Source organism: Arachis hypogaea, chromosome 18 (genome assembly GCF_003086295.3).
Source record: "Arachis hypogaea cultivar Tifrunner chromosome 18, arahy.Tifrunner.gnm2.J5K5, whole genome shotgun sequence".
Classification (NCBI taxonomy): domain Eukaryota; kingdom Viridiplantae; phylum Streptophyta; class Magnoliopsida; order Fabales; family Fabaceae; genus Arachis; species Arachis hypogaea.
The window spans coordinates 133,720,095-133,745,212 of NC_092053.1; the positions used below are offsets into that span (position 1 = coordinate 133,720,095).

Sequence of the window (25,118 nt, forward strand, 5' to 3'; positions counted from 1 at the left end):
CAATTTGTATTTTAAACAATTAAAAAAAATTTAATATTAAAATCGGACCCTCCGATTTTCCTTCCCACATAAATCGGATTTGTGTTCATAATTTTTTTAACAAAGAAATCGGACTACTTTATGGTTCAAAAAAAATTATCACACATTTATATCTAGCACCACCCCACCTCCATATTCAGGCACAACACACACAAAATTTGCATATCCAAAAAAATAGGCAACAAGAGGAAGAGGTAAATTGACAAAACTAGATGGAGATTGAAAACACGTAAGGTTAGGATTCTCAAATACCAATGTATACCATCTTTTGCTTCGTGGAAAATCAACCACCTTAAAAATATGAAGTTTAAAATTCAAAATTCCGTTATTTGTTAGTGTGGTTTAAAATTTAAAATTTTGTCATTTATTTTATTTTTGTGTATATATCCGGTTAGTTATTTTTTTATTTTTAATTAAAAAATATAATTATTTTTACATACTCTCTTAATTTTATTATGTATTCTCTCAAATTTATTACTATATTATTGTTATTTATATATTACAAACTAAACTATTCATAATTTGTCAATTTTGACAACCAATTTATGCCTATAAATAGGTTGTACATTTGATATCAACTGAGATAAGTAGCAAATCAACATGTTTTGAATTTACCAAGAGCGATTAATACGATATTATTACAATGAGTGTATTATTTATTATAAGTAGGTTATAAAATTTTAATTACAATGAGATATGAATATTAGAAAATATTAATAAATTATTTTATTCTTTTTATTTTATTTTTATATTTATTTTATTTTATTTATTTATTTTACAACACAGAATTATATTTAAATTTTCTCACTTGATGAATAAAGCTAAGCTTCAATGCTTTGTTTTGACTTGTCTCTTACTTGAGCGGGATATGGCTCCATGGAGGTGTGTATTTGTCCTCTTTCTCCAGCCCGCCTTGGAATGTTGATGTTTATTTTTTTTATTAAATTATTTTGTTATAAAGTGTTATAACATGTATAATTTATATAATATTTTAAAAACTCAACTATATATTTCGATTTCACATGTATATATATTAGTTAAACAATGATATGTAGATATTAAAAAAAAATACTATGTACATTTTGCATATCTATTTGATTAATTTATTTTTAATATATATTTTATATTTTAATATAGAAAATGCTACTTGTATAATAAAATTCAGCATAGTTGTCAGCATCGAACCGGTGATCGAACCGGTCAGATTATTGAGTCACTGGATCATTGGTTTAACTGGTGAGTTACTGGTTGAACCGATTGACCCAATCTTATGTAAATAAAAAATAAAATATAGTCAAAAATTTAAAATTAAAATTTAAAATACATATTTTCACTAATATTTTAAAAATATCTAACTATTCTAAAACAATATGAAACAGGAACAATAAGTATTTTGTTAATTTTACTCTATCATAAATATTTTTATTTTTTATATTAAAATAACTATTATTTTTGAATTTTAATAATTTATTAATTAGTTTATATCTATTATACTATTATATACTACAAGTATTTATTGAAAAATAATATTAATAGATATTATATAATTATAAAAAAAATAAATGAGTTTATAACTAAAATTAAAATAAATTAAATAGAAGTATATTATTTGCTGAAAGATATATATATATATATATAATTTGCATATATATTGAAAACAAGCTTGTGGTTGTGAGTATTATGTTTTTCTTTGAGGATGGGGGTTCGAACCCCAACTTTAACATTTTGGAAAAATCTTGAAACTGAAGCGGTTCGGTCAAATCGATCTTATCGAGTTTGACCGGTTTACTCCGAATTTGACCGGTTCATTATGATCTGACCGGCTTAGAATTCGGTTCATCAGTTTTTCGGTTTTATTAATAGTGAAATTCAGTCTTTATTCCATCTTTAAATCTAATATTTTATTATTTTAATTTTTTAATTAATCATACTTTCTATTTTTAAGGAACCACCTTTATTTCGAATACTTATCACCGTAAAATTTGTAACCACTTGTAATACATTAATTTTTTGCAAACTAAACCATAAAATTTGTAACACTTTTTCGTATATTAATTTTTAAAAAATCAATAAAGTTTTCAAAATCAATTAAACTCACTTCAATTATTTTTTTGATTCAAAACATTCAAAACTCATGTAAAAAACACATCTAAAATTAAATAAACAACATAAACACATTTAAAATTATGTATTAACACATCTAAATTATTGTCATTGTAGTTTCAAATTACATATTGAACACAGGAAAAATTAAACTCAAATACACATCCAAAATTATAAGAATGCACTCTAAATATTTTATCAACACATAATGAACAACATAAACACATCCGAAATTAAGTATTGACACATCCAAATTAGGTTAACATTACAACTTCCAAATCAAACATATGAGTGCAAAAAAAATTATAATTACAAATACATTAAAAAAAAAAAGAAAATAAACACCGACACTTTCAATATTATACATAAATTTAAAAAAATAGAACTTTTTATTAAGCGAAAAAAAAGGATAACATATCTTTTTGAATAAACTCAACCAAATTTTTTTAGAATTTTGCAAGCAGAACTATTAGAGACGGAAGGAGTGCGACGTAGGGGAGAAGACAGGGGAGACGCGGGAGAAGGGGGCGGTTGTGCGTGGCGCGAGGGAGGAGATCAGGGACAGGGAGGAGCCAATTGATGGAGGAGGCGCGGGGGTATGCGCAGGAGAAGTGCGCGTCGCGCGGAGGATCGCGTCGCCGAATGAGGAGATCGTCACAGAGGAGTGCGCAACGCGGGAGAAGACGAAAGCGGCCGAGGAGGGGGAGGCGCTGCAGCTCTGAATTTTTACGGAGCGAAGATTTGACTAGTGATAAGATGGTTTAAGATTTATTTTAGAATTTTAAATTCGAAATTATGAATTCTAACTAATTTGATTTTTGGATGTATATTTAAATTGTAATATATTAATAATTAAATATATTAAATCTGAAATAGAAATTTAAAATTGAAATTGAAATTTTAAATTTCAGTTTTATTTAGTTTATATTTTGAATGTGTATTTAATTTTAAAAAGACACGAAGTCTATTTATAATTTTTAGATGTGTTTGTTTTATTTTTTTTTTAAATTATTGTAATAAAAGGCTAAATATTGTACAACTTTTAAAGGATACCTAATTGAATTGTTTTAATATATATTTATATAAATAATTAATTTAATAATTGATTTTTTTACATATACGTAATACTTAGTATTATTTAGTATTACTCTTTTGATTTGAAGTTAAAGTTTTGATAGATCAAATGAATTTTCTAAAACAAGAATTAGTTTAAATTCTCTTTTGAAAAAATGACTTTATCTTTTTATTTCTTTAAAAAATTAATAAAAAATTATTTTATATTTGAATTTTTTTTAAAAATTTAAAATATTAAACATTTCTTTTGGTTATGCTTCTTTTAGAAACAAAATATTGTTGGCTTTGTTTTTCTAATAAAAATATTTTTGAAAAAAGATGTATCTAAATATATTTAAAAGTTAATAAAAATATTTTGTTTAAAAATATTTTTTTAATAAAAAATCCAAACAAACACAAATAAAATTAGTAAAATAAGAAAATAGAAATATAATCATTCTTAAATTAGGATAATAAAACTAATATATAATAAAAATTATAAATTTAATATTTTCACTTCAAATCTCAATTCAGGATATTATTTGCAAAATATACAACTCTTTATGCTAAATGCAGTTCCTTATTGATTTCAGGATGCGTGCGTTCAAAATGTGCTGGATTCGCTTGTGCCAGCATTGTTGGCGGACAAGAATCGCAGGCTTATATATGTTGAACAGGCAAGCTAAGGCTCTATCTATTTTTATTTATCTGAATCATCATGATCATTATGATATTATTGTGGAAATTGCTGTGTTACAATTTACAACTCTTGGTTGAAATTTGTTGGTGGATTGGAATTTGTAGGCATTTTTCCAGCGTTGGTGGAGAGAACAAAGTGAAGTTGTTCAGAACATAGTCAAACAGCTGGTCAACTCTGGTCAATTGGAGTTCATGTATTTAAACAATTTTACCCATTTGATATGTTGCCTGAGATTAATATGATAACACTTGTGGTTCCAATGACATTAAGTTATTCTAATAAACTATTGATTATTTTCAAATTTGCAGAAATGGGGGTATGGTTATGCATGATGAGGCTACTACACATTACATTGACATGATTGATCAAACAACACTTGGACATCATTTCATCAAAGAAGAATTTGGTAAAACCCCAAGAATAGGTTTATTGATCAAACAAAAATATGAATTTGATAATGCATCTATTATTCTATCAATTAAGTATAATTAAATGACTTCTCCTTGATTTGTTGTGTAGGGAACTCATATAAGTACTTCAGCTTTTCAAGAAACTGAACAAAACAAACATCACACCGTTACTGTCCTTGCAAACGTCACCTTTTTTCCATGCCATACTTGTACAATGCTGGAGCTATGCTCATAGCCTTGGTTGATAAATGGGAGAGTTTCCATTGGACAACATCTCCAACGCAAAACTCTCATAGCCCTTATTCATTGAGAGTGTTACGTTGGAGATGTTGTCCAATGGAAACTCTCCCATTTATCAACCAAGGCTATGAGCATAGCTCCAGCATTGTAGAAGTCTGGCATGGAAAAAAGGTTTGCAAGGACAGTAACGGTGTGATGTTTCTTTTGTTCAGTCTTGAAACTCTTGCCAATAAATCGCAGAAATTCATCCCCAATTTACTCGCAAGAGTTTGAAGACTGAGCAACGATTTAAGTACTTCAACTTTTCAAGAAACTGAACAAAACAAAAAACATCAGTAGCCACCAAAAAACAAAGCCTGAAAGAAGATCTGAATATAGGAAAGAGGGTTCAGAGCTGGAGGAGCAAGAGCAGGCTCTATTTTCCAAGGGGAAACCCTCTCTGGACGGGGAATGTTAGATGTTTCATCCCATCTCACCTGAACATAACATAGCAACTTCGTTAAAGCATGCTTCAATTAATTTTAACAATCATGCATATAATATAATACTAGAGATGCACACCTTGAGGCATCTCCATTTTGATTCAGGCCACCTTTTTGAGTCAGCATCTTCTATTCCAACAATGGTACCAGTAAACCTACAATTATATAACAAGACATGTAAGGAATCTTTGCCCATTCAAATTGTATCTTAATCAACCAAACATACTCCTCAGTTATCCAGGAATTCATACCTCTGTTCCGGAGCCTCTTCACCTTCAAACCTCATTTTAAACCGCATTCCTATGGTGTAATTATTCTTTAGAGATTCCATATATTGGTCGTATGGAACAATGAACTCAGCAGGACTAGTCCTGCAAAAAAGTACCAATCGAACTTCAGTTGACCCTGCTCTGGGAAATGAAAATACAAAGATTACACTCATGAATAGACATAATTTGAAGTCGCAAACCTCGGTTTATAATAAACAGTGAATATGGTTCCTGTCAAGATGGCATGCCAAGCAGTTGCAAGAACCCCAAGATGCATACTGTGGCTAGAAATAACCGAGGATGGGACATTCCCCTGCTGTCTCATCGCTCTCCGTACGCCCACACGAAGCTCCCCATTCTCACCTCTGGAAGTTCTTAAATTAGTACCACCCCCAAATGGAAAACACAAAAAGCCAATTAACATAAGAACAAACCTTAAGAATATGAAGGCATCCCCAGCAACTAGCCTCTTGGAGCTAACAAAAACACAGATCTTTGGGAGTTTAACTTTAACCAGAGAGAGAGAGAGTGGTCAAAACAGCAAGTTCAAGTTGAAGTTGGGTAGTGCCAAGTTCGTTGCAGACTTGAGCTACTTATAGATAGAGCTTTAAGAATAAAGCTAATACAAAATAAGCTTTGAGAATCTTTTTTATTTTTATTTATTTGCTTTATGCCGCTTTTGGTGTGTGAACAGGAACACACGATGTGAATGAATTTTTTATAAGTCAAGGTCTACGAGACCTTGAAAGTCATCAAACCAAACAATAAGGCAAAGAGAGAAAAAGGTTAATAAGGTACTTTCCAAGAAGGGGCGCGTTAGAATGTTCAATGATGATATGATGACAATGTCAGTCAACTCCAAAGTCCATGAAAATTATGAATTCAATTGCTCTATCTCATTTTCAATTCTTCGATGAAAGTTCGAAAAATTGGTTTAAAAATAAAGAGATAATACTCAATTTGGTCCTGAACTTACATGCGAGTCTCAATTTAGTCCCTGAGGTTTCAATTGCCTCTATTTAGTCCCTGAAGTTTATAAACGTGTCTCATATTAGTCCCTGAAACCATTTTTAGTATAAAAATGTTAATAGAACGGTGTTGTAGACTATCACATGTCACGTTAAAACTTGTAAAATGATGCAGTTTTGGTTTTGACATTTAAATAGCTCAAAAACTACATCGTATTACTTACTTTGTTAGGTAAAATTTTAATAAACACCATTTAGGATGTTGTTTTTAAGTTATTTGAGTGCCAAAACCAAAACGACATCATTTTACAAAGTTTAGTGTGGCATCCGGCTGTCACAACAGTGTTTCGTTCACGTTTGTACGTTGAAAATTGTTTCAAGGACTAACATGAGTTATGTTCACAAAGTTTGGGGACTAAATAGAGGCAATTGAAATTTCAGGGACTAAATTGAGACTCGCGTGTAAGTTCAGAGACCAAATTGAATATTATCTCAAAAAGAAATGTAGATAATCACATATAATTAAGGGCAAAAAACCATAATGAGCCAAAGCAAGAATCGTGTAACCAAAATGCGCCAAATCCAATTTCGTTTCAGCAATGAGCCAAAGTGTATTTTAATATAATTCGAACCAAGCTGGTTCGAATTTCTCTCCTTCATAATTCGAACCATCCTGGTTCGATTTAGTGTTGTAGGTATTTGAATAATTCGAACCAGTAAGGTTCGAACTCCTCCCATACATAATTCGAACCACCCTGGTTCGAACTTCTCTCATACATAATTCGAACCAGGTTAGTTCGAATTATGCTTTGAAATCGATTCCATGTAATTCGAACCGGGCCGGTTCGAATTACTCCTAATGCACTCCTTCATAATTCGAACCAGGCTGGTTCGAATTAGGTGTGATTCGAGTATATAAGGAGTTCGAATCACCCTCATTCGAACCATTATCCCTTCACCCCTACCCCACAAAATCTCAGAGAAAACGACCCAGATTCTCTCCGAGGAAGACCTGAACGGACTACTCTGCTGATGGGGGACGATCCGGCACAGTTATATCGGTTGGACGGAGTCGCTCATATAGCCGGGGTCATCAACGACGAGGTTAGTACGGAAATATTTTTGATTCAAGCGTTAGTTGTGCTTTAGTGGTTTTGTATCCTGGTTAGACGGTACTTTATGTTAGTGGTTTATGTAGGTGGTTTAGGTGAGGGGATTATATAGGTGGTTTATGATAGTGGTTTAAGCTAGTGGTATTAGTTAGTGGTTTATGTTAGTGGTTTAGGGTAGTGGTTTTTGTTAGTGGTTTAAGTCAGTGGTTTTTGGTAGTGGTTTATGTTGGTGGTTTATGTTAGCGGTTTTTGTTAGCGGTTTTTGCAAGCGGTTTTTATATGTGGTTTAGGGTAGTTGTTTAATGCTAGGTGGTTTAAGTAAGCCGGTTTATTGAATTTCTTTCTTGTTAATGGCTCTCGTTAATTGTGGTATATGCTAGCGGTTTAGTTGTGTGGTTTAGGGTTTGTTTTCCAGTTAGTTATCTTTCATGTGATGTTATGCTGTTTAATTTAGCGAAATGGTTAATGTAAACCGGATTATGGAAACCGTTTTATGTAAACCCGTTTATGTAAACCGGTTTACTTTAAACCGGTTTATGTGAACCGGTTAACTGTAAACCGGTTTATGTGAACCGGTTTACTGTAAAACCTGTGTAGTTATATATCTCAGTATGCGTTTCTTTTCATGCGCAGCCCGAGCGATGCATTAGGAGCATGAGGCGGCAGCAGGGCATGCGTCTTGATGATAGATACGTTCCATACTTGCAGATGGCAGGGCTATACCATCTTGCAAGGCTGAACGACCGGTGGTTCCGGCTAGACGAGGCGCTCGTCAGTGCATTCGTGGAGAGATGGCGTCCCGAGACGCACACATTTCATATGCCGTTCGGAGAGTGCACGATCACACTCCAGGACGTGGCATACCAGCTGGGTTTGCCTGTCGATGGCCGTTACGTGAGCGGGTGCCTGTCAGAGTTTCATATATACATCGATGGCGGCCGTCCACCCTGGGTCTGGTTCCAGGAGTTGCTAGGAGTTATACCTCCTCCCAGTCAGGTTCAGAAGTATGCAGTGAACTGCACCTGGTTTCAGGAGACCTTTGGTGAGTGCCCTGAGGATGCAGATGATGAGACTGTTCGCCGATATGTCCGGGCGTACATCATGATGTTGCTGGGCACGCAGCTGTTTGCGGACAAGTCTGGCAACCGGATTCACATTAGATGGCTTCCATATGTAGCGAGGCTGGAGGAGCTGGGTACGTACAGCTGGGGTTCGGCAGCACTGGCCTGGTTGTACCGGTGCATGTGCAGGGTGGCAAACAGACATGTTGTGAAGTTAGCGGGCCCGCTCCAGCTACTGCAGTCTTGGATCTTTTGGCGGTTTCCTCAGTTTAGGCCTACAGGATATGAGGCCTTCAGCTGGCCTTTGGCGTCGAGGTACTATACTGGGCCTATTCTTTTTCAATATGACTTACAGAATTGCGTGTATGTTAATACTCTGTTGCATAATGTAAACACATATATCAGTATATGTAACTCATATGTATGGTGCAGATGGGCAGGTTACAACCCTTCCGGTAGCGAGAAGGGTCCGAGAGTGCGGGCATGGAGGCTTAGGATAGACCGGTTACAGTCCAGGGAGGTTAGTATGCTAATTAATAACTGATGCTCTTTTAGTTAAATATTTTACACTTGGCTCGTACAGTTGCCCTGATAATTGTGGGTTTGTTCTGCAGTTTATATGGATGCCGTACAGTAGCCCCGACGTACTTCAGGTGTTGCACCCGGAGGTTTTGGAGCCTCGGCACATGGCGGTGTGGCGCTCTGTGACCGCGCTGATCTACTTTGCTGTCATAGAGTGGCATCAGATAGATCGTGTTCTTCCTCAGTTTGGAGGGGTACAGGCCCCTCCGCGTCCCGCCTTGAACATCGACTTTCTGATGTCCAAGGACGGGAGAGGCGGCGATCGATGGTTCCCCTCTTCCATGCCGAAGTGGCATGCATACTGGGACGCTCGTCAGGACAGTGTATTGAGGTTCGATGTTGTTGCCGACCCTGGACCGTCTCATCAGTTCCTTCAGTGGTGGAGTCAGCATGGGAAGAGGTTCCTGGCACCGGACACTCAGCTGGGGGATCCGAGATCAGTTCCTATACCAGTTGAGGCCTCACAGCGGGGTCCGGGGCGTGTGCCTGACATGGATCGGCCGGATGACGTGCCTGACAGGCGCAGGGTTGAGAGGAGGATGGGTGTAGGGACACGGAGGAGCCAGCGTCAGTGGAGGTGGCCGGATCAGACGGCGAGGAGTGGTTCTGACCATGGGGACGACGATGACGACCAGCCTGGCCACGTTGGAGGATGCACACACGATGGAGGTACTAGTACACACGATGGCGGTCATGGAGGTGAGTGGTATGGCACAGGGCTCGGTGACGGGGCTGACACTGGTGACGCTGGACCTGGACCTGGAGCGGGCCCGCTTGGAGATTACTTCGTTGGTGTGCCAGCGGATGATCAGGCTGAGCAGGGTGGTACACCTTGGCGCATATCAGGATCACAGTGGGCAGACTTTGTTGGGTCAGACTCGTTTGTTGGAGACTTCGGGAGTCCACGCTTCCTAGATGAGATCACCGCCATCATGCAGGGTGAGGTGACCCCCCGCAGAGCTGGCCAGACCTCAGGGATCCAGGCCCCCTTAGATGTTGATCTGAACGAGCCTCCATCCTCATCCGCTGGTCAGCAGTTTCGTCTTGGAGGTACCCCTACATCCGCCTTCACCGCTGCATCAGATTCTATCGCAGCATCGTCTGCAGCACCGTTGCGTGTTGCGCCACTAGTACAGCCTACTCCGCAGGAGGAGGATGACGAGATAGAGGATGAGGAGCCGCTTGTCCGTCGAGGTCAGAGGGCACGGATAGCACGTTGCTGTGGTACTGGTTCGCACCTGTTTAGATGAGTCACATTTCATGTATTTGTTTTCCTCTATTCCAGTCGTGTATGATAGTTAGGTGTAGTTCTCTTGTTATGTAGTGCTCTGTTTATGTCTGTTTATGTATTAAATGAAACATGATAAGGTATAATGATTTCGTTTAGTTATTAAAATGAGGATCAACGAGTCCTGTAGCATAAGTTGTAATGGAATACAACATATTCATTACTACTCACAAATACCAAAGTTCAATGCATTAATCTCAACAAGTTACATACGTGGTCAAGCAATGCATCTAACAAGACAACTTAAATGTAAATAACACTAACAATAACATCATGGAAACTAATTTCGCCCTGTCTGAGACGATCCTACTACCTGTGGGCATCTACGTCTAGTGTGTCCGGGTTGGCGACAAAGGCCACACCGTTTTGGCCTGTTTGGATCTGACTCATCCATATTCGTCCGTATCCTTGTGGATCTAGGCCTCCCCTCTCTCGCACGCCTTCTGTTTGGGTCCGGAATCACCGTGGGCCCATCGTAGGGTGGCCAGTAGCCCTCCGGGATTGGTGGTGTGAATCCCATCCGATAGACATTGAACACCGAGCTAATCTGATAGACGCTGTGAACATAGGAGCTCCAACTCACACGTGCGTAGGCACAACATGCAAGTGCGTGCTGACACGGGAAATGAAGCGCCTGAAAGTACCCACAGTCACATGTCCGGGAGGCAAGCGATACTCGGTAAGTACCCAAGGAGAAAGTACCAGTCGGAGTGGTCTCCGCTACGGTGAACTCGGAGTTATCACGGTCATACAACGTCACAGTGAAGCACCTGGCCGTCTTCAAGTTGGCCTCGATACACTTCACCAAATGCTGACTGAACTGCTGTCCGGTGCCCATCTGGGCCTCAGCCTCTCGCCCCTTGCGAACAAAGAGTTCGGCCAGCCTGCCATATGTTGCCTTCACCAGGGATGCTACAGGAAGATTTCTTACACCCTTGAGGATTGAGTTCACACACTCGGAGATATTCGTCGTCATGTGACCGAATCTCCTCCCTTCATCGCGATGCTGCGTCCACAAGGAGTAATCAATACGGTTCGCCCAATCACACATCGCCGGGTCTTCAGACCGCAGTATATCAAACCAGTAATCAAACTCAACCTCAGTCTTCGCGTACGCTGCATTCACGAGAAGCCTCCTAGCGTCTTTGCCCTTGAAGGTAAGGGCGAAATTAGCAGCTACGTGTCGTATGCAGAATGCACGGTACGCAGATGGTGGTAACCAACCTCCGTCCGGGGCCTCAAGCGCAGATTTGATGCCGTTGTGCCTATCCGATATAACCAGCAGACCGGGCTGCGGGGTCACGTGCTGCCGAAGGTGCGAGAGAAAGAAGGTCCACGACTCCGCATTCTCACCCTCTACTAGTGCGAATGCGACAGGTAGAATGTTGGAGTTCCCGTCCTGTGCAATCGCAATGAGCAACGTTCCCCCATACTTACCATATAGATGTGTGCCGTCAATGCTGACTAGCGGCTTGCAATGCCGGAATGCCTCGATGCACGGAGGGAAAGTCCAGAAAAGTCTGTGGAAATAAGCTTGAGAGTCGTCCACCTGTCCTCCAACTATAACCGGGCTCGTCCTGAGGACCGCAACAGTACCAGGCATCGTCAGCTGGACACCCAACACCCACCTAGGTATCTCGCTGTATGACTCATCCCAGTCACCGTAGATGAGGCCAACGGCCTTCTGCTTCGCCATCCAAACCCTCCTGTAAGTCGGCCTAAAACCAAAATGCGCTGCCGTGGCGTTCAGGAGCACCTTGATGCTAACCGATGCGTCAGCCCTAACCATTGGCATAATGAACGCCGAAATCACAGAATGATCCAAACTTCTGTGATCACTTGATATGGATGTGGCTAGGCAAGTGTGAGGGCCATTGTACCGTTTGACCTCCCAAAGGCCCTTGCGCTTCCGGAGACTTAGCCGAATCAACCATGTGCAACCATTCCCGAACTCGGAACACTTACCCACATACCGGCGGTGATCGGACTCCACCACCTTGTACTGTACCCCTCGCCGGATGCTGTAAGTCTTCACACTTAACAGGGCCTCATCTTTATCCTGGAATTGCTGACCAACTTGGAACTCTGTGAGACCAGCATTCCCTTCCGCATCTCTAGCTCCGAATCCAACAGGGTGCCCTAGCGCACCCTCATGCGTCATGGCGTCCAGGTCCAGCGAAGAAAAATATGGTGGATACTGCTGTGTGCCAGAGCTAGAACCACCGCCAGCCAATGCAGGCCCAGCCGCTACAAGCTCGTCCCCGCTATCTTCCTCAATCGTTTCGGGCTCAACGTCGTCCTCATCAGGATCACCCAATTCTCCGTCTCCGACGCCAACCGGTGGAACGCCGTGTAAAGCGTTTGGCAGAACATCAAAGGATCCTACCTCGTCGCGGACGCCGTCATTCAAATCAACAGCAAATGACGGAGAGGCGACAAGTTGGGCCGCTGGCTCGTAAACTGGGACGGAGGAAGAAGCCACAGCAGCCATCGAACTGGAGCCAGCTGCATTGGCTACATTGGCGGTATTCCGGTTCGAACCGCCTGAGCTGGATACCACATCAACCAGCTTTGCCAGCAACTCTGGTGTGCGGACCTCCGGAAACTGCCTCCGACAAAGAAACATGACTTGGAGGTCCTCATCACTACCAATCGTGAGACAATCATACTTCACCGTATCGTGCAGGATCGTGACTGGAATGCGATAGAAAAACTTCTTAATCCGCTTCGCACCTTCCAGGCCAAGTTTCATCAGCACAGCTCTAACCAGGTCATCATAGCTTGTCGTTCGATTCACCACAATATAGAGAGGATTCTTATCTGTGAACTTCACTCCGGACCGAGTTTTCCTCTTGATGGACCCTCTGTGGTGTACCAAAACAGCAAAACTCTCCTCTTCGCTAGCCATCTTAAGTCCTCTAATGAGAGCAAATCACGTTTACAGCGTTTATATAGAGCTCTGACTCCTACTAATTCGAACTAACCTGGTTCGAACCATGATACATGTAATTCGAACCAGGCTGGTTCGAATTATAACAATCAGCCACTCTTTGGTTCGAACCAGGTACATGTAATTCGAACCAGCTTGGTTCGAATTACTTCAGTCGACCTCTCTTCCCATAATTCGAACCAGCCTGGTTCGATTTATTACACTTGACTAATCTTCACATAATTCGAACTCAACCGGTTCGAATTACATGCTCTCCTGGTTCGAACCTGACCGGTTCGAATTATTCACATTTTTTTAGTGGTAGTTCGAACCAATGTGGTTCGAATTACTTGCTAATAGAGTTCGAACCTTGTTGGTTCGATTTATATAAAAATGCCTCCTGGCTTATTGCTGAAACAAATTTCTGTTTGGCGTATTTTGGTTAAACTTTTCTGCATGTGGCTTAATATGGTTTTTTGCCCTATAATTAATGTGTCAAGGGTCAAATTTTCATTAGAAAAACCAAGATTAAACAGGAACTTCGAGACCTGATGATTATCTCAAATGTTAAGATTATCATAACTTTCGGTTTTTAAACTAATATTTTAAAAAATATTGTTAAATATATAAGACTAAAAGATTCAAGCTAAATTTTATTGGAAACTAAATTAAATATTTAATCTTACATTTATTTTAATTTTTTTAAGTAATTCCACTCATAAAATAAAAAGCAAACGATGAGCCTTAATTAAGACCTGAGTTTCTACCTTTTTTTAATACCAATATTTTTTTCTTTTTACACGTATACTATTTTGCCAATTTTGATATAAAATATTGTAATAATGTTGTATTTGTGGATATTGGTTAATAAGTTGGAGTTTTGAACTATACAAAAAGTGGTTGCTAAACTCTATTTATGCATATTCATGTTGATATGATTATGAACCATGCAATGCAAAGCAATAAGTTACTTTCTACGTAGCACAATTCTTATCAACATTTCTTTTTAGGAAAAAAAAAAATATTAAGAAGCAATCTTTTTCTCAATCTTATTTTCACACTCGAATGAACCTTATGTATGAATAAATAAATAAACGCGTTGTTTTTGTCTATTAAGAGATGTAACCTGCACGTTACGTTTTTCTTTGTTTTTAATGAATTATTTAATTTGAATTTAATATTGAAAATAAGTTGACAATGTAAAAGGCTTTTTAATACTGTAATTCAATTAAATATTATGTGTTTAAATAAAATTTTAAATAATTTATTTAAAAAAATTACTTTTTTAATATGATAATATATACTTTAAGAGGAGTAGTAGGAGACCAGCAGAATTTGTGATGTTTAGTCATTAATTAGCCATTATTAATATTTTTAATAGTGTGAGATGACATCTAATAATGTAGGATTAATTATTTTCCTTTTAATGGTTAAGTGCTGGTCAAATTTTATCAGAAATGCTGGTCCTTAGACTTTCTCATACTTTAATATTTGTGTAGAATTTCGATTTTTATGCTAACATTATGTAAAAATGTAATCTCTAATTACATAGAAACGTGCAATTGTTTCAACTATCTTCTGAGTTGATAGAGCAAAGGACTAGGATATAGATGTGTTGGGGGAAAAGATTTTATGACTATGACAACTCCCAAAATGAGATTAACCCACTTTGTTCATCATATCTTTCTTTGCCTATTTATCTTTTCTTTTTTCTTTCTAAAAAAAATATACAATAAAGTTATGAATTACTACAAAAGGTATTTGTAGATGATATAAATTAAGTTGTTTTCTATTTTTAAGTCTTTCTACAAACAATTTACTATAAATATTTATATAAAACTTAACAAACAACAACAACAACGAAATAAAGAGAATAGGGTGTAGATTAAACTTGTTTAAAATTTATTAGGACAGAAATAAGATGTTTAAAATGTTAAGAACTAAATTAAGATTTTGGTCAAATGTTAGAGACTAAAATAATATTTTACTTAATTTTTAAAAGACTTAAATTCATAACGAATTAATTTTTAGTTGATCAAGTTAGAAAACACTAAAAAACCAAAAAATAATATATTTAATTAATTCAATACAAAGTTAAAGTTTGAATGAAAACCGTAATAAACCAAAAAATAATCATATATTTATTATGCAAAAATATATATAAAAAAATTAATTTATTCTTTGATTTCGAAAGAGAAAACCGTAATAATTGACATGTACTAATTACACAAAAGTGGCAAAAACATTCTTATTGTTATGTTGGTACGTTACATGGCATTGTCATGCATAGAATAGAATACTAGGGGATGATTAAAATTTGTGGGACCCAAATAGGGTATGCCTCCTCTGTCCTTAGCAAAATTCCACAATTCCCCACTCCATTTCCTCACTCTTTTCCTTTGACCCCTAACCCACAGACCAAACCCTATCTTTTCCCTTCATTTATTACTTATTTAATTAAACCCCCCCCCCCCCCCCTCTTACTTTCTTCCTTTTCATTTTCTTTCCCTTTTTTCAAAGTTCAACAAGCCTGGTGCTTCTATCATCCCTCTTACATTATTTGAATAATTTGCAACTATTCAAATTTAGGTTATTTTTATGGGTTGCCAATGTAAAAATATTTTATATAAATATCTAATCTTATATTGTAATTTACTTAATAATTCATTAATCATTTTTCTTATTCTATTTAATAAAAATTAGTTACCAAATCAATTATATTACATATATACTAAAAATCAGTTACTAAATTAATTATTTAAATAAAATATATTTAAAATAAAAAATATAATAAACAGTGAATATGGTTCCTGTCAAGATGGCATGCCAAGCAGTTGCAAGAACCCCAAGATAACATAAGAACAAACCTTAAGAGACTTTTATTCTTATCTTTTCTCATGTATCAGCTGTGCACAAAGCAAGCTTCTTTAACCCAGCTAAGGTAGTGCCAAGTTGAAGTTGCAGACTTGAGCTACTTATAGAGGACCCTTTTACTTCTTAGCCCTTCCATGCCTTCTTAATTACTTATATGCCATGCACACACTAATTATGGTCCAGTGGCAAGGTTATTAGAAGTTTAGAATTTTAATAATAAAATAAGCTTTGAGAATCCTTTTTATTTTTATTTATTTACTTATCTTTGCTTTATGCTTTTGGTGTGTGAAAAGGAACACACGATGTGAATGAATTTTTTATAAGTCAAGGTCTACGAGACCTTGTGTTTGATGAAAGTCATCAAACCAAACAATAAGGTACTTTCCAAGAATGTTGAATGATGATATGATGACAATGTCAGTCAACTCCAAAGTCCACTAAACTTATTGTGTTCCTTATTCACTTGACTTGGTCCATAGATGGTCATGACATGAAAATTATGAATTCAATTGCTCTATCTCATTTTCAATTCTTCCATGAAAGTTCGAAAAATTGGTTTAAAAAGAAATGTAGATAATCTCATATAATGTGTATGTCATGGGTCAAATTTTCATTAGGAAAACCAAGATTAAACAGGAACTTCCACACCTGATGATTGTCTCAAATGTTAAGATTATCATAACTTTTGGTTTTTAAACTAATATTTTAAAAAATATTGTTAAATATATTTGTTTAAGCTTAGTAAAGATATAATATTGAAAAAAAAAAAAACAAAAAACAAAAAAAGGGAACCAAACTAAGGCGCTTGTATCTAATCACTAATAATATTTTTCAGCCGTGCTTAAAATCCTTAATTAAGAATAAGTAAAACAGCCCAACTATAATTTGTTACTTTTGTTCTACACATGTATACTGGCAGGATTGTCCTCCCATTGAAGCCATATATACATATTCAATTCTTGCGTACAAACTCTCAAATATACAGAACGAGAGAAGTTTTATAGGCTTAAATTTCGCATCTGCATATTAGATATATGTAATCACTGATCAATAATCATCACTAATAACTCTTAAAATAAGATGGCTAGGTTTGAGGTTACCTATGCAATTAATACAAAGAAGAGGTTAATATGACATTAGCTAAATTTAATCTCTAATTACATATTCTACAATTATATTATGCATATATAAAAAATTAGTCACTAATAAATCATCGTATATAAAAACAAATATTTAGTATCTCATAAAATTTTTATTATACTTTTAAAAATAAATTTAATTATTAGTTTGTTACAAGTTTGATTATTCTAATATGTCAGTTTAACTATTTTGATAATTATTTATTCAATTAAAAAATAATCAATATATATAAATATGTATAAATATATAATAACTAATTTAATAGTAAATTTTTAGTATATCCCAAATATTTTTGCATATTCTAACATATATAAACGTCACATGCATCTTGTAAAACTACATATATATCTATCCTATTCCTAGCTAGTATTGAATTCAACGTTGAAGATTAGCAAAAGTTTTTTATTAATTAATATTAATTTATGCTATATGTAATGAAAATATGAGAAGAATTGGCGTTCAACTTTTTTTTTTTAACTAGAACCTATAAAAAAAGGAGGATGCTCCCACAAAGACGCGTAAAACGTCTTTTTGTAAAAACATTTATGTGTCGTATTATTATTGGACGTATTAATGAACCGGTTATAAAAAAAATCAATTTCAAAAAATAGTAAAATCGATAAAAATAAAAATAAAAAACTCAATGAACTAGATGAACCGATTAAATTTTATAAAAAAAATCGGTTAATTTTTTTGAAAAGAATATATATTTTAGGGCTGACGAAACGGGCCAAATCCGCCGGGTCAAACCGCCAAAAACGGCGGGGCGGGTGAGATTTTGAACCTGCCAAATTTTAAAAACCCGCCAAAACCGCGGGCCAAGGCGGGGCGGGGCGGGCTGGCCCGGCGGGCTGACATATTGTTTTTTTTAGGGTAATTCCGTAAATTTGCAAGTGATATATAAATAGGAAAATTAGGTTTTCCTTCTCCTCCTTCCCACTCCCAGCTTCCCTGACCGGCTGACCCTGACTCCCTGAGATGCCAGAGACGGCGAGACCTCAGACCGACGGACCCTGACTCCCGGCTTCATCCTTCAACAGCTCAGCTCCCTCATCTGTTCTCACTCCTCGGCAGACCCACACCCGTGACACCCACACCCACACGGTGCTACTGCGGACTGCGGAACTGCCTCGCCTCGGTGCCTCCTGCTCAGCCACACCCACACGGCCACACCCGACCTAACGCAGTAACGCCGGTCACTCAGCTCAGCCACACCCACACCCCAGACGGCCAGACCTTTGACCTTCATCCCTTTTGGCGTTCGCTGACCCACTCCCTTCTCACTCGCTCCTCCTAACTCCTCAGCAGCTCGGCTCCCTCCTCACTCGCTCCTCTCTGGCGCCTCTGCCTTTTGCCTTCCTTTCTCTCCTCCTGTCGTCGTCGGCAGCTTTGTCTCGTCGGCGCCTCTGCTCGGCGGTTCTGTGACTGGCGGACTCTTGGAATCGCTCCTCTCTCCTCCTCTTCCTGCTCGACGGCTCTGCCATTACTATTAGTAAGTGATTTACATTTTACAGTTGCTGAATAAGTGAATATGTATGTGACAAATCTGATGATGATGTTTATCTTAGCAAAAATGATTTTCTGATTCTTCACATTGTCATTCTCAAGAGTCAAGATCAGTTACTGTTATTACTTATTATTGTTATTATTTTTTCCATGTCAATTTGTTCAACCTGATTTGAGTTTTCTGCAACTGGGTATTATTGTTTGATTATGTTTGAATATTGTTTTTCTGCCTGATTTGAGTTTTCTGCAACTGGGTATTATTGTTTGATTATGTTTGAATATTGTTTTTCAGCCTGATTTGAGTTTTCTGCAACTGGGTATTATTGTTTGATTATGTTTGAATATTGCTTTTCAGCCTGATTTGATTATGTTTCTGCAACTGGGTATTATTTAGTTAGTACTAAATTACTTATTGATTATGTTTGATTATTGTTTGAATATTTTTTACTGATTTAAATATTTTTATGTATTGAGATTATTTAGATTGAGCTGTTGATTCTGCAATGGATAATTCTATCTCTATGGAAGTTGATGGTGGTAATGCAACACAAAATCCTGAAAATATGGAAAGATCTGAAACGACTGAAGATATTAAAAAGAAAAAGACGAAGGCAACAACATCTGATGTGTGGAGATATTTCACAAAGCTTGGACCTGGTGATGATGGAATAGATCGTGCTCAATGTGATGGATGCAAACAGAAGTTTAAGGCTGGTGGTAAACAATATGGGACATCGACACTTAAGCGTCATTTGGACATGTGCGTGAAAATAGACTTCGAGGATATTGGTCAAACTTTGATAGAAATGCAAAATAAAATGGGGGCTCTCAAGATAGATAATCATGTATCGCGTGAGATGTTTGCTGCCTTTGTGATTGATTGTGATGTTCCCTTTTCTATTGTTGATAATCAGAAATTTAGGAATTGGGTAAAATACATCAGTCCAACTCTAGGCCTAATTACTAGAAATACTCTTAAGGATGATGTGCTGAAAATTTACTTAAGGGAAAAAGATAAGCTTAAAAGTACTTTATTAGCCATTCCTAATAGAGTTTGTTTGACTTCTGATTTGTGGACATCCATCACTACAGAGGGTTATTTATGCCTAACTGCTCACTTTGTTGATTTGAATTGGAAATTGCAAAGTAAAATTTTGAGTTTTTGTCATATGCCTCCTCCTCACACGGGATTTGAATTGTCTTCCAAGATTTTTGAGCTTTTAAATGAATGGGGAATTGAAAAGAAGATTATGACTCTTACACTAGATAACGCATCTGCTAATGATACATGCCAAGATCATTTGAAAAGTACATTAAATATGCATGATTGGTTGTTGTGTGATGGGGAGTTCTTTCATATTCGTTGTTCTGCTCATATCTTGAATCTTATTGTGCAAGATGGATTAAAAATTGCTCATGATGCATTGGATAAGATTAGGGAAAGTGTGAAATATGTAAGGGGATCGGAGAGTAGAATGATAAGGTTTAAAGAATGTGTTTCAGCGATTCAGGGTTTGACTTTTACAAGTGGGTTGCATCTAGATGTTACTACTTGATGGAATTCTACGTACATTATGCTCGAAAGTGCTATCAAGTATCGGAAGGCCTTTGAGTATTTGAAGGCAACCGACCATGCTTATAAGTATTGTCCTTCGGTTGATGAATGGGGGAGAGCTGAAAAGATATGTGAATTTTTATACCCCTTTTATGAAACTACTAATTTGATTTCTGGCACATCTTACCCTACTTCAAATTTGTATTTTCTACAAGTCTATCATATTCAATGTGTTTTGATGGGTAGTTTGAGAAGTGAAGATGAGCTTCTAAGGAGCATGGGAGAAAAGATGATGAACAAATTTAAGAAGTATTGGAAAAAGTATAGTGTCATTCTTGCATTTGGTGCTATTCTTGATCCTAGACTTAAGATTTCTACTTTAGAGCTTATGTATGAAAAGATTGATGTTGAGACTGCAAAAGGGAAGGTGGAACATGTGAAAAAGAAATTATATAAGCTTTTTGAAAAATATGACAAAAATTCTCTTCCAACTGTTCAAGCACAAGGACCTAGTAATCAATCTTCATCCATGGCCCATACCCCTGAAAGTGCAAGCAAGAAGCGACTTGCGATTGTTGGCGTAAGTAATGTCTAACATATTTAAATTCTCTTATTAATTGTCATTATTCTATCCTAACAAGATGTGATTATTTCTATTTTGATAGAAATTGATGAAACGAAACCATCAAGCTGAGGTCTCTAGTGGAAAGAATCCACTTGATACATACTTGGAGGAGCCACTTTTGTCAAAGGATTGCTTTGAAGATTTAGATGTTTTGGAATGGTGGAAATTATATGAGAGTCGTTATCCGAAGTTATCAATCATGGCACGTGACTTATTGAGTATTCCAATTACTACGGTTGCATCGGAATCTGCCTTTAGTATTGGAGCTCATGTCATTAACAAATATAGAAGTCAAATGTTGCCAGAAAATGTTGAGGCTGTGATTTGTACTCGCAATTGGAATAAAGGCTTTGTTGATGGTAATTACATTGTTAGTTACTAATTTAATATTTATATGACATATAAGTATTTATATCTTGTTCTAAATTCGGGTATTCTTCTAATTGTAGGTGAAGGCGAAGGTGAAGATGTGAATCCTCAAGGTGCTAGGCGAGGCGGTGTTTCAACTTCTGGATCAGATTCAAATTTTGTTGATTTAGAAGTTGATAATTGATTTATGTGTGTTGATTTAAGGTTTTTTTTGGGTATCTTGTTGATTTATGAATTATGTTGTGTTTTGTTTGAATTATAGTAGGATTTATGTGTGGATTATATGTTTGTTTTGTTATTATTATGCACTTATGTTTGACAGTTTGAGACTTTGAGAGTTGAGACTTATTATTTGTTAGGTTATTTTTATTATTGTTAATTTCAATCAAAAAAATTATTATGCTTAATTATAATTTTTTTATGGATTAATAATTAATTTAGAATATTACTCTATATATTAAAAAACTAATTCGATGAAATAATTTTATTATAAAATAAAATAATTGTTAGTTTTTAGTGCGTTAAATTTAATTTTATCATAAAAAAAATTTGGTTAAAAAAAAAAGAGGCGGGCCGGCCCGCCAACCCGCCAGTCCGCTCTTTGGCGGGGCGGAGTAGCAAGTTGAGCCCATATCAGTTTGGTGGCCCGCCCCATATTTGGGCGGGTTTTGGCGGGGCGGGGCGGGGCGGGGCGAACCAGCCCGTTTTGCCACCCCTAATATATTTTATATTTAAATTAATTTTGGTTGAATTTTGACTAAATATTTAATTTTTTAATGATAGATTTGTTTTTTTATAATTGTTTCATATTTTTTCTATTTATAATATTTTTAATTTAATATTTTATATGGATTATATTAAGTATTTTAATAGTTACAAGTATATTGCTTAAAATGTTTTTATTTAGTAATTTCTTCATCATGTTCATATTTTATGATTTTTATTGTACTCAATTAACTAAAAGTGTGTGTGAACAGTATGGCTAGGTTAAGGTTTTGTAAAATATTAGAATAAGAATAAAAGATGATGCCATTACTATTGTGGGACCTTATAGTGTACAGATGTGGGTGTACAGATTTTTGTCTTTTTGTGGCTGAAAAGCGTGTCACTAAAAGTGTTACTTAAAGAGAAAGTGTTACCCTTAATCGTTAACTTGGCTCTGATACCAATTTTAACATTCGACTTTTCTTTAATTTCAATTTTAACATTCGACTTTTCTTTCTTTTTCGAAATTAATTTCTCAAATAAGATTATAATTTGTATAGATTCAATTGGTGGTGCAAAATTATAATTTAAAGTATTTACCATTATTTTTCTTGTGTGATTATTTATTATTAGTCCTTGATTTATAACTCTGATTTATAGTTTTTCAATCTTGTTTTAGTTTATAATATTCTTTTTTGCATGGATTATTGTATATAAAATCTTTTATCTGTTTGTTTTTTTCTTTAATATAATTTTTCAAATCCTCAAGAACTTCTTTTATTTCTACATTTTCTGTTGTTTCTAAATATCTTTTTAATTTTTCAACTTCATACTCCATTTTTTCTTTCAAAAGTTTTAATTCTTTTAAGTCATAATATGGTTTTCCAGGCATTTATAAATTTTTTAAGTTTAATTCCAACTTGTTTATGTTTATTCTTATTTCTATCCTTTTTATTATAAGGTCATTAATTTCGATCTGAATATTATTTAATTCTCTTTTATGTTCCTTTATTTTACTTTTTAATTTTTCCGCCCTTTTTCTTTTTATTTTATTTTCTGGTTTTTTCAATCTTTTTATACTTCATTATTTATTTTAGAATTTCTGCAAACTCTATCATCGATTCATCACTTTTTTTCAGAGATTCTATTAATTTCTCTAGTTCTTCAACTTCTCTTTTTAACTTGTCATAAATTATTTTTAGAGCTTCGAATGCTCTTTGATTTATTTCAGAAAACTGTAAATAATTCAACCGATTTTCTCTTTCAAAGAGCTCTTGTTTCTTGTCTTGATAAGTTACATATATTTCTTCTTTATTTATTGTCATAATTTAGTGTTTAGAGTTTCATTTAATTTTTCGACCTTTTTTGTTAATTCTTTTATTTCAGAATTTTCTTCCTTAATTTTTAACTTAGATAGACTTAAAGGGCTATTAATTTTAGATTTTCTTATTTGAAAATTTGATGAAAATAATTTTCCTGATGGTTCTTTTAATAATAGAACTGGGTTTTCAATAGCTTTATATTTTGGTATTTCTGTTTTTACAATTTTCTGAAATAATTCATCGACATAAATTCTTTCTCTGTTTTTAAATATTATACTATGATGGCTATTTGTTAAAGCATAATTTATTGCATATGTAATTGAAAATGGTTCATCATCTTGTTCCATTAGATTTTTTCTGTGAAATTTATAAGCCAAACTTATAGATCTTCCAAGATTTTCAGTTGATAAAGGTATAGCATATCCAAGATGGGCGTTGAATTTAACATTTACATTTGCCAAGTTTCCATGAACAATTCCAATTATTTGGTCTATTGGGTCATCAGTAATTCTTTTGTCACAGATTGCTAGGCTTATTGGTGAATTAATTCCTTTCATATATGTAGATTTGATTAAGACTTGTATAGTACTAATATGAATCCATCCAATTTTAGATCTTTTTTGTTGATCCTTAATTTTCTCGATCTGTTTACTTATTTCTTCATCATTTATCAAAGCTATTTCAAGTTCTCCATTGGCGGATTTTATCTTTATAGGGGCTTCAAGTTGAATTTTTCCATAGTATATTATATTTTTCCTATTAAAAACTTCTTTTAAAAGGTTCTGTTTATTAAAATTTTCATTTGATTTGAGATTTAATTCTGTTTTTAGAACAGCCTGTTTTTCATTATCTAATAAAGCAGTTAATCTATAATAATCTGATTCTTCTGTTAATTCTAAACTTTCTAAATAATTCATAATTGAAAGACTAGGATGAAGATGTACCTTTCTGGAGAAAAACTTCCTTTATTTAGTATATTTTACATAAGGTGTTCTTATCTCCAGAGGGGAGATTGTAAATACTAACTCCAGAGGGGAGTTTAGAACTATTTTTCCTAAGGGAATTCTTCCTCAGACCATAGAATCGCCTTGGCAACTTCCTCCTTGCTCTCCTAGCATGTGAGTACTCTTTGCCTCCTGCTTTCTATTTTCTGATGCTTTCTACAATTGCCTAAGCAACCTATTTATAATGGTTGGGTCTGATGGACAATTCCCATCCTTACCCTTCTTATGACGTCATTGCTTACGTCATTGTTTATTATCTTGCACCAGCTACATTGTTGGTGCTCTATGACCTAAGCGCTTACGTCACTATGCAATAATGTTGAGAGATGCTTCAGATGTGCAGTCTTCCTCTTTCATTATGTGACCTTCAGATGCGTTGTCTTCTTCCTTTATCATGTGGGTTGATTCCGTTTTATTATTGCTTTCTTCAGATAGCTCTGAGACGCATAGCTGGCACTTGTGGTCTTCTCTGTCTTTTATCAAATAGCAGAGATTCCTCTTTATCCCTTCAGGGAGCTTTTCTAAGAGTCCAGATAAGTTGTAGAATGCTGATTCAAATTCTACTAAGAGTCTCATCTCTCTTTCTTCAATTTCATTCCTTTTACTAGACACAAGCAAAGTATTTCTGCTTTTATAATTAATTCTTGTGTGAGATTCCCTTGTTATCTTTTGAGTTCTTTCGAAGACCCTTGCTAGTGTGCTGGCTAGCCTTCCTTCATGACTGTAGATTGTTAAATCTTGAACTTGATCAATTGGTTGAAAATTTCCTGGGAAGACGGACA

The 25,118-nt window shown here is 35.7% G+C and overlaps 2 protein-coding genes across 3 annotated transcripts; one reads left to right on the top strand and one right to left on the bottom strand.

Moving 5' to 3' along the window:
* Positions 1 to 4,155: 4,155 nt before the first annotated feature.
* Positions 4,156 to 6,035, bottom strand: LOC112772530 (auxin response factor 2B). Of its 2 annotated transcripts, XR_011876113.1 has the most exons (6): positions 5,731 to 6,035; positions 5,497 to 5,661; positions 5,279 to 5,398; positions 5,107 to 5,182; positions 4,706 to 5,021; positions 4,156 to 4,522 (listed from the first exon to the last, which is right to left on the bottom strand). XR_011876113.1 is itself a non-coding variant. In XM_025817501.3 (5 exons), the coding sequence occupies exons 2-5, from the start codon at positions 5,619 to 5,621 to the stop codon at positions 4,878 to 4,880; spliced, it is 465 nt and encodes a 154-aa protein (XP_025673286.1). In that variant the 5' UTR covers positions 5,622 to 5,661; positions 5,731 to 6,035; the 3' UTR covers positions 4,298 to 4,877. The 2 variants fall into 2 exon arrangements, 1 of the variants encoding a protein (XP_025673286.1); XM_025817501.3 differs by having other exon boundaries at positions 4,298 to 5,021.
* Positions 6,036 to 20,330: 14,295 nt separating this feature from the next.
* LOC112770613 (zinc finger BED domain-containing protein RICESLEEPER 1-like) lies at positions 20,331 to 21,489 on the top strand. The gene is made up of 3 exons (XM_025814943.3): positions 20,331 to 20,891; positions 20,977 to 21,295; positions 21,386 to 21,489. Exons 1-3 carry the CDS (start codon positions 20,331 to 20,333, stop codon positions 21,487 to 21,489), a joined length of 984 nt encoding a protein of 327 aa, XP_025670728.1.
* The last annotated feature ends 3,629 nt before the right edge of the window (positions 21,490 to 25,118 follow it).